Source organism: Boleophthalmus pectinirostris, unplaced genomic scaffold (assembly GCF_026225935.1).
Source record: "Boleophthalmus pectinirostris isolate CB_2022bp ecotype Guang Dong unplaced genomic scaffold, ASM2622593v1 HiC_scaffold_4, whole genome shotgun sequence".
In the NCBI taxonomy this organism is placed as follows: domain Eukaryota; kingdom Metazoa; phylum Chordata; class Actinopteri; order Gobiiformes; family Gobiidae; genus Boleophthalmus; species Boleophthalmus pectinirostris.
In genome coordinates this window covers 37,306,074-37,320,013 of record NW_026571353.1, presented here as the reverse complement: position 1 = coordinate 37,320,013, position 13,940 = coordinate 37,306,074, and the positions used below count along the sequence as shown (strand labels likewise).

Below are 13,940 nucleotides of genomic sequence, written 5' to 3'. Positions count from 1 at the left end.
AGTATCAAGTATTTTTTGGTGTATTTTACTAAATTATTTTATTACAGCTACAGTTTTGTTGTTTGTTTAGAGCAGGCGTGTCCAAACTATGGTCCAAAAGCGGGCCTCTGATGAATTTTTGGTCCTCAGCCTTCCATGGGTTAGGGTTAGGTTAATATTTAGTGTGTGGTTTTAAGGATCTTAGCATGAATAAAGACTGAGGTTCATTCAAACGTGTTAAACATGCACATATTTCAATTATTCACTGTGTTGAGCTCCAGTCTACGGCCCTCGATCAACCCTCTGCTTCTTCTGTGTTTAGAGATGTGGCTCTTGATGAATAAAGTTTGGACACCCCTGGTTTAGATGAAGGAAACTCGTTTATGCAACACATTTAATATTTTCACTGTTTTCATGATTAAAATGTTTGTGTTTCATGTGAACTTTGCACAAGAAGTGGTTTAACAAAGACTTTTAGTGCCACAGACATGATTTAAGCCACGATACGATGCATGTCTCGATACAATATGATATATTTCAAATTGATTCGATATGGTTCAATAAAAATAAAGGCTAAATCATGTCTGTGATACTAAAAGTCTTTGTTAAATCACTTCTTGTACAAAGTTCATATGAAACACAAATATTTTAATCATCAAAACAGTGAAAATGTCAAATGTGTCACTTAAATGAGTTTTCTTCCTCTGAACAAGCAACAAAACTGTAGCTGTAACAAAATAATTTAGTAAAATTTACGACAAAATACTCTTGGTGATATATCGATACAGCAGCTCATGATATCGATACTGTATCATCACCTTAAACAATACGATTTGTCGATATTTCAATATTTTTGCACATCCTTACTCCTAAATGTGTCTTTGAAAAGTGCCAAAGTTAGTGATTAGCAGATTGGAGAATATTCTATAAATAATTATCACACTTTAATTAAATAAACTAATTGTATTATGAGGATGTTTTCACTATTGTCTGCTGTTTTGTCCAGGGTTTTGTGAGTGGAATCACAGGAATCGTCACTAAACCCATCAAAGGTAAGTTCACATGTTTCACAGCCCCGACTCACTGCTGAATCTACTTTAGAATCATCTCCGTTTATTGTGCGTTTTATTTTGACTGTGTCTCTGGTCCTTGTGTTTTCCTCGTCTCCAGGCGCTCAGAAGGAGGGGGCGGCCGGCTTCTTTAAGGGCGTGGGGAAAGGGCTGGTGGGAGCTGTGGCCCGACCCACCGGAGGCATCATCGACATGGCCTCCAGCACCTTCCAGGGCATCAAGAGGTCAGACATCGCCAAACGATCGCTCAAAGATCCCCACATCAGCACTAAACCTTCGCAAACCACCACCAAACTCAAACTATAACCAAACTGACCCACCTTTGTTTAACGCAGTGCTTCTCAATTATTTTTTGTCACACCCCCCTCTAGGAAGAAGAAAACATTTTGCGCCCCTCCACTCTCCGTCAACACTATAAACAGTATCATTTGTATGTCGTTAAGTGACGCCTTAAGTTATTTGGCTTCATGCTGTCCACTGCCATCATTTTTAGACACAGTAAACACACCAGTCGGTCCTCGCACAGCGGACGTCCCTCTGGAGAAGACGATCTGCACTAACTTTTCTTAACTTGAGACTTTTCCTGTTTTGTTCAGAGCCGCGGAGACGTCTCAGGACATCGAGTCTCTGCGTCCCCCGCGCTTCATCCACGAGGACGGAGTCATACGCCCATATAAGGAGAGGGAGGGGCTGGGCAGTCAGATGCTCCAGGTGAAAACAATCTATTCATCCATGTGTTTTACGCTCAGTGTTGGGAAGGTGACTTTTAAAATGTTTTCCCCTACAGATTACAGATTACACACACCGAAATGTAGTTTGTAACGTAATCCATTAAATTACTTAAAGTGAGTAATGTAATCTGAATACTTTGGATTACTTGATTTGCTGTAGAGAAGCAAAGACGAGGAAATCTTCACATAAGATGTTTTGTCTGCTAAAAGACAATGAAAAAAAAACAGTCTTTACTTAACAAAATTAGAAATAGTATTGATAGAAGACGAGGAGACACGGTCCACGCGGCATGTTTAGTCCTGTTAAATCCTGTTTGAGACATAGTTTAGACCTGGTTTTAGTCCTGGTTTAGACGTGATTTAGTCTTGGTTTAGTCCCGGTTTAGTCCTAGTTTAGTCCTACTTTAGACCTAGTTTAGACCTGATTTTAGACCTGATTTAGACCTGGTTTTAGACCTGGTTTTAGTCCTGGTTTAGTCCTGGTTTAGTCCTGGTTTAGACCTGGTTTTAGACCTGGTTTTAGACCTGGTTTAGACCTGGTTTTAGACCTGGTTTAGACCTGGTTTAGACCTGGTTTAGACCTGTTTAGACCTGGTTTAGACCTGGTTTGGACTTGGGTTTAGTCCTGGTTTAGTCCTGGTTTAGTCCTAGTTTAGACCTAGTTTAGACCTAGTTTAGACCTGATTTAGACCTGGTTTAGACCTGGTTTAGACCTGGTTTTAGACCTGGTTTTAGACCTGGTTTAGACCTGTTTTAGACCTGTTTTAGACCTGGTTTTAGACCTGGTTTAGACCTGGTTTTAGACCTGGTTTTAGACCTGGTTTTAGACCTAGTTTAGACCTGGGTTGGACCTGGGTTTAGTCCTGGTTTAGTCCTGGTTTAGTCTTGGTTTAGTCCTGGTTTAGTCCTGGTTTAGTCTTGGTTTAGTCCTGGTTTAGACGTGATTTAGTCTTGGTTTAGTCTTGGTTTAGACCTGGTTTAGACCTGGTTTAGACCTGTTTTAGACCTGGTTTTAGACCTAGTTTAGACCTGGGTTTAGACCTGGGTTTTAGACCTGGTTTAGACCTGGTTTAGACCTGGGTTTAGACCTGGTCTAGACCTGGTTTTAGACCTGATTTAGTGTCCGGCAATGAGTGGAATTACAGAGAAAAAAAGAAAAAAAAGGGATTTAGCCCAAAATGTGAAAACAGGAAAATACCTCTGTGTAATCCATTTATTTCAACCAAGTAACTGTAATCTAATTATCACTCACTGAAACTGTAACTGTAACTGAATACAGTTACTCATAATTTGTACTCTGATTACATAACTCTGGTACATGTAATCTGTTACTCCCCAACACTGTTTACTCTTTAACAGCAGGTTTTACACAGAATAAGACCAGATGGAGACAGGGTTGTGCAGCTGTCATCTCTGCTGGTCGATGCAAACTCATTCATATATTTTACACTTCATCATAAACGTAGAATCGCAGTCGCAGTAAAGTCTTTTTTTGAAGCTGGACGCCAAAATTATTATAGTTTATTGTGGAGGGGGAAAAGTCAAGATTGTGTTTGTGTAATGGCAGTCAAATGTTCTGGGTCTGATCATCTTAAAAACAAAAACACACTGTTGTTGTGAAAGTGGGTGAAATATTTCCCTCGTTTTTAATTACCAAAATACCAGAACAGTTTTTTAAAATATAAACTTTTCTCCTTAAGGATTATGTTCTGTTTATACTGTGTCATTGTGAAGTCCGAGTACTGATACTACTACTACTACTACTACTACTACTACTACTACTACTACTACTACTACTACTACTACTACTACTACTACTACTACTACTACTACTACTACTACTACTACTACTACTACTACTACTACTACTACTACTACTACTACACTACTACTACTACTACTACTACTACTACTACTACTACTACTACTACTACTACTACTACTACACTACTACTACTACTACTACTACTACTACTACTACTACTACTACTACTACTACTACTACTACTACTACTACTACACCACTACTACTACTACTACTACTACTACTACTACTACTACTACTACTACTACTACTACCACTACTACTACTACTATTACTACTACTACTACTACTACTACTACTACACTACTACTGCTACTATTACTACTACTACTACTACTACTACTACTATACTACTATACTACTATTACTACTACTACTACTACTACTACTTACTACTACTACTACTACTACTACTACTACTACTACTACTACTACTACTACTACTACTACTACTACTACTACTACTACTACTACTACTACTACTACTACTACTACTACTACTACTACTACTACTACTACTACTACTACTATTACTACTACTATTACTACTACTACTACTACTACTACTACTACTACTACTACTACTACTACTACTACTACTACTATCATTACTCCATTTAGTACAACACCTCTGACTACTACTACTAGTACTAGTACTTTGACTACTACCAAAAGTATTACAACTATTATTACTACTATTCAGTTTAGTACTTCACCTCTGACTACTACCTGCTACTACTGTTTAGTACAATATGTCTGACTACTACCAAAACTACTACAACTACTACTAGCACTACTACTTCTACTACTATGAGTGCTACCATTACTACTACTATTACTATTACAGCTTGTACTCCCAGAACTCTAACTACCAAAACTCCTTCTGCTTGTTGTTTGTCTAAACTCTCTCTGCTCTGGTTGAACTGTGTTTTTGTCGCTGCGTCTGGAGCAGTTTGTCTGGAGCGAGTGGCTGCAGTTTTGTGCGTTTCAGATCCAGGTGGGACTCGTCTGTTCTGGATGTTATGGAGTTGTGTGTGTTACAGTTACAGGTAGTTTAGTTGTAGTTCTGTGTAGTAGTAGTAGTTAGGGCTGGGCGATATGGATCAAAAAATATATCTGGATATATTTAGCTATATCTCGATATACGATATTTATCTCGATATCTGTTCAAGAAAAAATAACCCCCTAAAACTGAAAACTGCAAAAACAAATCTGCCAAATTCCACAAGGTCTTTTTTTTTATTTTTTGTAAGAGGTCGGCAGTTCATATAGAATATTTAAGATTACAAAAAATAATAATTTAACTGTAAAATAAAAGAAATAATACATATTTCCTTCTTTTCATTCATAAATAAAACAACTCAACACAAACTCATCTTTGCATTAACTCTGTTAACCAGAACCAAAACCATGAGCTCCTTTAGCAGAAGAAGCTCAGGATGTTCCTTATTTTAACAATAGATCCATGTTCCAGCGTGAGGAGCTCTGAGGTTTAATCCCACAATCCACTGCAGATCAAACCCCACGTTTCCAAACACTGTTGTACAAGTGACACTGCAGCAGATTATTCATTAAAATATTCTGCATAAATAAACTTTACATTACTAAACTTTACAATAAATAAAGCATAACGACTCTAGAGCCACATCAGCCCGTTTGAGATAATAATGTGTTTAATGCAGTTTTGCGCACGTGTGTTTACATTTTACAGAAATGAAACTTAAGCACATGGCTCATTTGCATAAACAGCACTTCTCACGCAGCTCAGCTCGTTCAGCTTCTTTCGGGCTAAAGGACGCGACTCGGTGGAATATGAGGATGTGCTGCTGGTGGTTTTGTCTGTAAATGGTGGAAAAGGTTCGTGGTGCTTGAAGCTTTTCACTGGCACCAACTTTGGGCGTTCAGGGCGATAGTGACGAGTGAAGGAGACACGAGCAACAAAATCAGGGAGGCGGGGGCGACGAGAGAGAAGATAAACAAGCGAAGCGGCGAAATCTAAATTTAATATAAGCATTATATCGATATATACGATATGTCAGAATTCATATTGAGTTTAAAAACTATCTCGATATATTTAAAATATCGATATATCGCCCACCCCTAGTAGTAGTTTATGGATTTGTAGATACAAATGTTCTAATGTTGTTTTCTCATCATAAACTGACCTGGAGTTGTGGTTTGGTTCATTCACATGTTTAGAGCCGGGTGTACACTGCGATTTTTGGCCCTTTTAGAGCCGATTTTTCACTCATGCGACTGTTTTTCGAGTTTTGGCTTAATCGTGTGTCGTGCTTTGTGTAGTAAACATGGGGTAATGAGAACCGATGAATACCTCACGTCCAGCTCCCGATCATAGGTCGCAAGAAAATCAAGCGTGTTTGAAATCCAGTCGCCTCTCTTGAGGGTTTTGCTCTGTTGAAGTCGTTCGTATAGTGTGAGAACATGAATCTTAAGCTGTGAACTTTTAAACCCTGCATACAGTTTGTTCGTACAGTTTGAGAACAAAGAAAGAATCTAAAAATCAGAACTAAACTGCCAGGATAAGACAAGACACGGATAATGACAAAGGACCAACAGCGGGCAGAGGAGAACACTGGGTATAACTCTGCGTTCAATTATCCTTCCGAATCAGTTTTCCGAGAAGTTACCCAGCGGCACACGTGACACGCCCCTTTTCCTGGGACAGCCCGACTCGGACCTCGGTAGCGGCAACAGTAGACCGAGCAAGGATTTCGAGTCAGAATTAAAGATGGCTCCGCCCACTGTGACATGTAAATATGAAGTGTTTTCATTGTGTTTGGACGCTGTGGTGGTTTAAATGACAATTTCAGTCACTCGTATCACTGCAGTACTTTACCACGTCTGTATCACTGCCTGTGGGTCTGGTACTCGGTGTTGTGGTGAGGCCAATACTTTATTTAACAGCCATTTATGTCCCTAATGTTGTAACGGTAAAGTAATCATAACATAACATAAAATGAAGTTCCAAAAATGTAATTAATTAAAGTGGCAGCGTTTTCATAAGATGAGGGAATAGTCATAATCATAATCCACGTAGTCCGACACGCCATTCAGGCTCGGACGTGATGTCAAATCCGAGGTTCAAGTGGGAGTCTGAAGATAATCGAACGCAGGGTAAATACACACAGACACAGGTGAAACACATTAGGGCGGGGCAAACAATCAACAGACAGGAAGTCAAACTCAAAACTACAAGCAGACAGGACAAATGTCAAAATAAGAGCAAGAGCACACGACGCTATAGGAAAAGATGCACCAAAATAAGCAAAAACAATGACTACAAAACATGAACCGTGACAATATCTCACAGTGTATACTCAGCTTTACAAACAAATCCTGCAGATTTAGGAGTAGGAGTTCTTCAGAAAACTTCATTCCAACTTGTGATCCATTGTGTTTTTAAACTCCACACACCTTCACTGGAATTATTTGGATGATTTCACACCTGGAATTGCCGATCTCTACTGAACTACGTGACGTCCCAGGTTGGAACAGAGCATTTTGAGCTTTGGAAATGCAGACAGACAAATAATAAAGCGTTATTCAAACATGTGTGAATGAAACAAAACACAACTCCAGGTCTGTTTTTGAGGAGGGAACAGCTTTATTACATGGCAAAAGCTCACAAGAGTCCTTTTTAACCTTGTGATCTGCGCTGTAGCTGACACGTGTTTGTGAAGGAGAGACGTGACTCTTTGTGTTTGGGTCCACAGAGGAGACTGGCCTACAGGGGGCGCTGTAGAGAAGCAGAGGAAGAGGAGGAGAGCAGCTAGTTCAACCGTCCACTCACTTTCAGTTTCACTTTCACTTTTCTGTGTTTTCATTTGATTCTTTTTGTCATTCAGTTCTCATAAATAAATGACACTTTTCCTGAAGTTTTCTCCCTTTTTCATGTTCATCCCACATCATTCACCGGATAAGTTTTACATTTTTAGTTTTTATTTTTGGTTTTGGAGATGTAGTAGTAGCAGTAGGAGTTGTAGGAGTAGTAGTAGTAGTAGTATAGTGGTATCTAAGTGGTCATAGGTCAACAGAGGCACAGTCAGTAAAGCTCTTGCCATGTAACGCAGAGGTTTGTGGTTCAATCCCGGCTCCCAGTGTGCTCTAGTGTCTAGTGCAGCTGTTTCCAAAGTGGGGTTCACGAGATGACTTGGCCCCGTCCACACTAGTACATATTTTAGTCGTTTTTGTTGTGGATGCAGTGTTCGTCCACACTAATCCGGCTCCAGAGACGGAACGATTTGGTGCCTCCAGCTCCCACGAATTCAACTGAGTACAGATCTGATCCGGCACCGTGTGGACGCCTGAAAACGCTGATACTCTGATGTAGATCTATGCACCGCGAAGTAATTCACCACCAAAACGCTAAGAGGCTAGAATATTTGTCCATTCATATATACAGTCTGTGTGTTCGACCTGCAGACGTATAATCTCTGAAAAGTTTAACATGAACCATCTTCAACACGACAGAAACACAGAACAGACTCACCATCAGCAGAACATCCCTCTGTCACAGAAAGAACACTCATAATCCACTGAGTCGTGTCCTTTAGTCCGACAGAAGCTGAACTGCATCAGCGCACAAGGAGCGAGCTGTTTTTTTGAGCGTTTGGTTTATGCAAATTAACCATGTGGTTTTAAGTTTTGTTTCTGTAAAAGGTAAACAAATAAGCGCAAAACTGTGTGGATAGGGAAGACTTGCGGACAGAGAAATGACGTGTCTGGACGCAAATCATTTCTGATACGGTGATTTGTTTCAGTATAAACGTGGCCTTGGAAGATATCATTTTAAAATAACGACACTGTATATAATCTACTTGAATTGAAATGGACTATTTAATGAATTTAGGCCATAGACAAACGGACACTGTTTGTCCTAATAAATCTCACATTTTGTAAGTAAGACGGTGTGTGGGATTTTTCTTTTTTGTTCTTGGGCTGCTCCCTCTCCTCCAACGCACCCGTCTCAAGTAATTGATGTGAGAAGTTCTTATTCTTTTATGATGAATTTACGTCAAAAACACAATAAACGCCTCCAACAAACAAAATTAAACCTGATTTAAATGTTCTGAATTTAAATGGTCTTTTGTAAAGAGATTTGGTGGACCCCGGCCAAAAGTTAAAGTTACACTCTGTAATTTTTCTCACTTTCAATCACTTATTTGTCTCATATTGATGTTACTGCGTTGCCTGGAATGTTTCACAGTGTGGCATTATAGTTATCTGTCTTTATGTATCGTCATTTGTTCAATTCTAGGTGTTTTATTGCTCAAAAAATACAAACATGCATTCTGACTGTGAGCAGAGCCGCTTCTCCACAGATCTGACCTGTAACTTGACATGATACCATCACCAAAAATTAAAGTTTAATGCCGTATTGTGGAAAATCCCAGGCAAAATAATAATAACATATCCATGGAGACGAGCAGGCGGCGGACCGTCCACCTGCAAAGTTGAAATCCATTTATTTGACTTATTTACTGCGATTTTATGTTTTTGTTTTAATTTGATTTGATTGAGTTTTATTGTTTTAGGACTGGTATGATCGGATTTTAGCAATTTATCTTTTTGTTGTTTTCGTTTTATGATTTGGAAACAGCTTTGTTAGTAAAATGTGCTATATACGTAAAGTGGACTTGGATTTGAAAGTTACGTAGTGCAGCTTTAAGTGTCCAAAGCCCTGTAAAGATTGTAATAATTATGAAAGAGCCACTACAAAAACACTTCTGTAGTTTTGTCTGTGTGAATGTGTCGGTCTGTGGCTGGGAAACGCTCCTTCCGTGTGACTCCGGAGAGAATGAATACCGCTCTCGATTCTGAAGACGCCTGGAGACCCGAGAAACGCCGCTTTGTTAAAATATCTGTATTATAAACATTACTCCACTTTCTCTTTCAGAAAATTGAGAACGGGCGCTTTGCCAAGTACAGGTATTTCGCCCACGCCAAGGTCAATGACTCAGACTTCCTCATGATCACAAAGAGGTGAGTCCTGCTTTTACAGACGGATATTATTTAGCATAGTAAAGTTAATTATACCTTCTTTTGTGTTCAGCCTGGGATGAGCTTTCAGTCGTATTTATTGTTTGTATAAAAGAATTTCCTCTTGGAGTCTAAAGTCTAGTCTAGGGCTGCTTGATTATGGAAAAAAATCACAATCACAATATTGAAACGATTAATTTTTAGTTACACGATGCATTCATTCATCATTTCTCTCTCCAAAATACACTTTGTTATTGATAATTTACGCAAAACTTTCAAATTGAAAATAAATACAGGCTGCAAATATGAACCTTAGAGCGGTTATGTTTTTTCATTTTGGTTTTGGAGACAAATAATGAAGAAAGTAGTTGCTTTTTTGTTTTCTTATTTTTGATTTTATACCGAAAAACGAATGAACGAATGATACATGGATCTAAATGGAACTGACTTACCTGAAAACCATGTCTGTTCTGTATTTTTGTAGCTTTGATTACTCGTATTTAATGTAGTTTGTTAACTCCACTGTACCACCCAGCCCGGCCTATACAAAGTAGAGCTCATTCTTTATGTTAAACACCACTTTACTTACAAATAAATCGTGTGTTTTTGTCTCTTCAGGGGTATCTTCTTCGTGACTAAGGGCACGTTCGGACAGCTGACGTGCGAGTGGCAGTATCTGTTTGAAGAGTTCACCAAAGACCCGATGATCGTGGAGGATCGCAGACTGCGCATCGAAGCCAAGGTCCAACATTTAAGCAGAACACCTGACAGAAACTGAAATCTGAACTGACGAGCACAACACGAGCGTTTCAGGACATGTTTGTAAAGTTTAAAGTACAGGGTTAGTAGCTTTGAGACAGAATAAAACCTCATGGAGACACAGGGAGGGCATCTGACACACAGGGACATTTCAGAACATGCCTGTAAAAGTTTACAGTACAGGGTTTGTGGCTTCGAGACAGAATAGGCAAGGCACAATTCGTACACAAAGTAAGTGCTTTACAGAATAAGAAATACATTAAAATCATAGAGCACAGAAGACACAGTTAAATGTTTTGAGTTCAGCACAGTCACATGTTCAGACTGTTTCAGTCAGTGTTTCACTGACAGTGAGCTGACAGCACTAGTGAGTTCTAAGAGATGTATGAGCTGATGAGCAGGAGGCTGCTTGTTCAGTAGACTTCTGGATGTTCAGAGACAGCAGTGAGAAAACTAGAGACCAAAGTTTGTGATTTTTGATTTACTCTGACATTTCATACCTCAAAAGATGTTCTGCTGCCGACCTGCTCCGTCCTCTCGCTCTCCCCTGCCCAGGTTTATTTTGAGTGTATTTCTTTTCGTACTCCAGCCTGATCGTTCTTTTTTGGTGACCCACCTTTTGGCTTTCACAAACTTGTCACGGAGATTACCCCAAACATTTCTACACCGATTTTCGTCCGAGCCTAAAATGTCTGCGATCTCCCTCCATGAATTTCTTGCCACTCGGCGTCTTTATAGTTATTGAGCATCATGTCATTTAGATGTTTGTATTTTCTCACCATTTCTGTCAGCCTTGACTCAAAACCATACGTTCTTTTTTCTTGATCCGCACCGGCAAAGAATCAGATAAACCACACACATGTAAATAAGCAATCAGAGCGAAGATGCTGGACAGCGCTGCCGAAACGAATAATGTTCTGCTCAGCTGAGGTGTCGAGAACTGATAAACAGGAACCGGACAAACAAAATGATTCTTATTCTTATGTTCTTATGAAGTATGAATAGGCCTTAAAGCGATTTTATTAGCAGTAGCTCATCTAAAGAGCTCCAGTTTTCTGATTTGCCTGTTTGTAATATAAAGGTTGCCTCCTTAAAAACACTTGGAGTTGTTTTATTTTATCCACAAATGTTTGAGAAATTCTTCATTATTAGTCTGTCTAAGATCAAAATGCTCTGTGCCACCTTGTGACGTCATGAAGCGATAGTTTTCATGTTAACAGCTCCTTTTACTTTTAGTTCAGTAGAGATCGACAGTTCCAAGGCTGAAACTATTCACATGATTCTAGTGAAGGTGTGTGGAGTTTAAAAACACAGTAGAGCGGTTTCTGTACCACATGACATCACAATGTGGGACAGAGGTGAAACAAAACTAACAAACATTATAACATTTACGTTTCTTTTTTTTTTTTTGTCCTTTTTGTTTCCTTCAGGAGAGAGTCAAGTCTGTGTTTCACGCCAAGGAGTTTGGGAAGATCATCAACTTCAAGACTCCAGAGATCGCCAAGGTCAGTGTGGGTCCAAAGCGGCGCGGCGCAGTACAGTAAACTCGCCTCGCAGCAGGAAGCTCCCGGGTTCAGTTCCCGAAACCCCTCGGCGTTTGCATTTTACTGGCCTTTATTTAGCCAGGAAAGTCCCACAGAGATAGAGAGTAGAGAGTCTTGTTTAGAGGGGAGTCCTGGAAGGGGAAACCAGAGCGACGAGAGGAAACTACGCACGGGGAGAACATGGAAACTCCACAATCAAACCCAGTCAAACCCAGGAGCTTCTCTGGTCTGTGGGGAGAGATTTCTAACCACCGCATCACCGTATCGCCTTTTACACACAGAATATATTTTAAAACAAAGACAGCTGCATTATTAAATCAAAATATAAAAAAAAAAAAGTGTGTATGATTGAAAAAAATTAATTACCGTATTTTTCAGACTATAAGTCGCTCCAGAGTATAATTCGTACCAGTCAAAAAATGCAAAATGAAGAAGATAAAAACATATATAAGTCACACCAGACTTTGTTGCTCTTTTGGGGGAAATTCAAAGACAAGGAACTGATATTTCAAGTTCTAGTAAAAACAATAGAAGAGAGAACAACAGACTGTTAACGTCACATATGAACAGTTCTTTAGATAAATATAACATAAACAACAGAACAAGTTTAACAAACATCTCACTCCAAATCACTAAATCCATTCAATTCTTCATCCTCGGTGTCACTTCTGAGCAACTCCACGACCTCCGGAGGTAAACAGAGCGCCGCTTCCTCTTCTGTGTCGCTGTCGTCAGACTCAGCATCAGTTCCAGTTAGAATTATTCCGGCCTTTGTGAATCCCGACAGGATGGTTTCGGTTGTCATTGATTTTAGAAAAAAGGAAACATCAGGGAGACTCACCAGAACACAAAAAGACGAAACAGAGCAGGAAAACCTAAACTCCGCCATATCAGACCAAAGTAAAAGAAATAAGCACATATGGATTGTGTCGGGGCACAAATAAATACAAGGTAAATACACTTTACTATATTGTCTTTAAATAGAACCCAAGAAGTTAAAATTTGGTGGTTATGATCTGACAGAGCAGCTCAGAGTCACAAACACGAGGAGCAGCGGCTTCAAAATCACACGCGAAGACACAAAGTCGGGTCACGTCGCCTTGAACTCGTGGAGAAGCAAATCGCAGCCAAAATCGGGAAAATTCTCCTGTAGTTTGCAACAGCCATTATGTGTGAATGTGGGAGTCAGTGTTGATGGCGTTGGGAGGGGCCGATGAGCAGCCATACTTGTTGGTTCGCCCCAGGGCAGCTGTGGCTACAATAGTTTCTTCACCTGTTTTCGGTGTTTTATCCCGTCTGCTTATTCTTGAAAATGATTTGTGTTTTTCAGTGGGTTCTTGCCAAACTGGAGGACGCCAGAGAAAGTTTACCTAAATACTGACCCGTAAGCGGCCGACTCCGACTTCTCAGTGCCTTCGCCTCCTGTAGCGCCACCCGGAGGACCGTGGAGGGAACACGTGTGCATGCCTGACTACTAAGTGCTTTACGTCAACGAATATTTACATTACAAACCCCGTTATGTGTGTGCGCCGTAAGTTTTAGGTATGTCCTAGTTTACACTCTGCTGATGCTGCTACGAATACTATTTTATTCAATTATAAGAAAGAATTTTATTTACTCTCCTTTATGTGTAAAGGCGCTGTACCTTATTTTTACTGAAAAACAGAACTAGTTCATTTTAAACAAAGTTCTTCCTCACTCACCTTTATGCATTTAGAACTTTCTGTTTACTCACAACAAAGTGTTTAGAATCTGTGTAACATCCGTTCATTTGTGTTTTAAAATAAAACCAAATATAAGAAAATGAAAAAACAACTATTTTCTTCATTTATTGTCTCCAAATCTAAAATGAAAAAACTGATAACGATTCATTTTTTCAGTTTTTGATTTTGTGTTTAAATTCATAAATTAATTAAGTCATTAACGGAAAAAACGATAACGGACGTTTCCCGTTTCCGAGACTTAAACTGTGATGCCGGACTAAACCAGGACTAAACCAGGACTAAACCAGGACTAAAACAGGACTGAACAA

General features: G+C 39.5%; 1 protein-coding gene across 1 annotated transcript in view; it reads left to right on the top strand.

The window, feature by feature from the left end:
- The window catches only part of vps13a (vacuolar protein sorting 13 homolog A), a 90,648-nt gene extending 76,925 nt beyond the window's left edge, over positions 1-13,723 (top strand). The window contains exons 69-75 of the mRNA XM_055161364.1: positions 986-1,031; positions 1,150-1,273; positions 1,646-1,760; positions 9,523-9,608; positions 10,224-10,347; positions 11,795-11,869; positions 13,239-13,723. Of these exons, the coding sequence (XP_055017339.1) occupies positions 986-1,031; positions 1,150-1,273; positions 1,646-1,760; positions 9,523-9,608; positions 10,224-10,347; positions 11,795-11,869; positions 13,239-13,289 (621 nt within the window). The 3' untranslated portion in view covers positions 13,290-13,723. The remainder of the gene's footprint in view (positions 1-985; positions 1,032-1,149; positions 1,274-1,645; positions 1,761-9,522; positions 9,609-10,223; positions 10,348-11,794; positions 11,870-13,238) is intronic.
- The last annotated feature ends 217 nt before the right edge of the window (positions 13,724-13,940 follow it).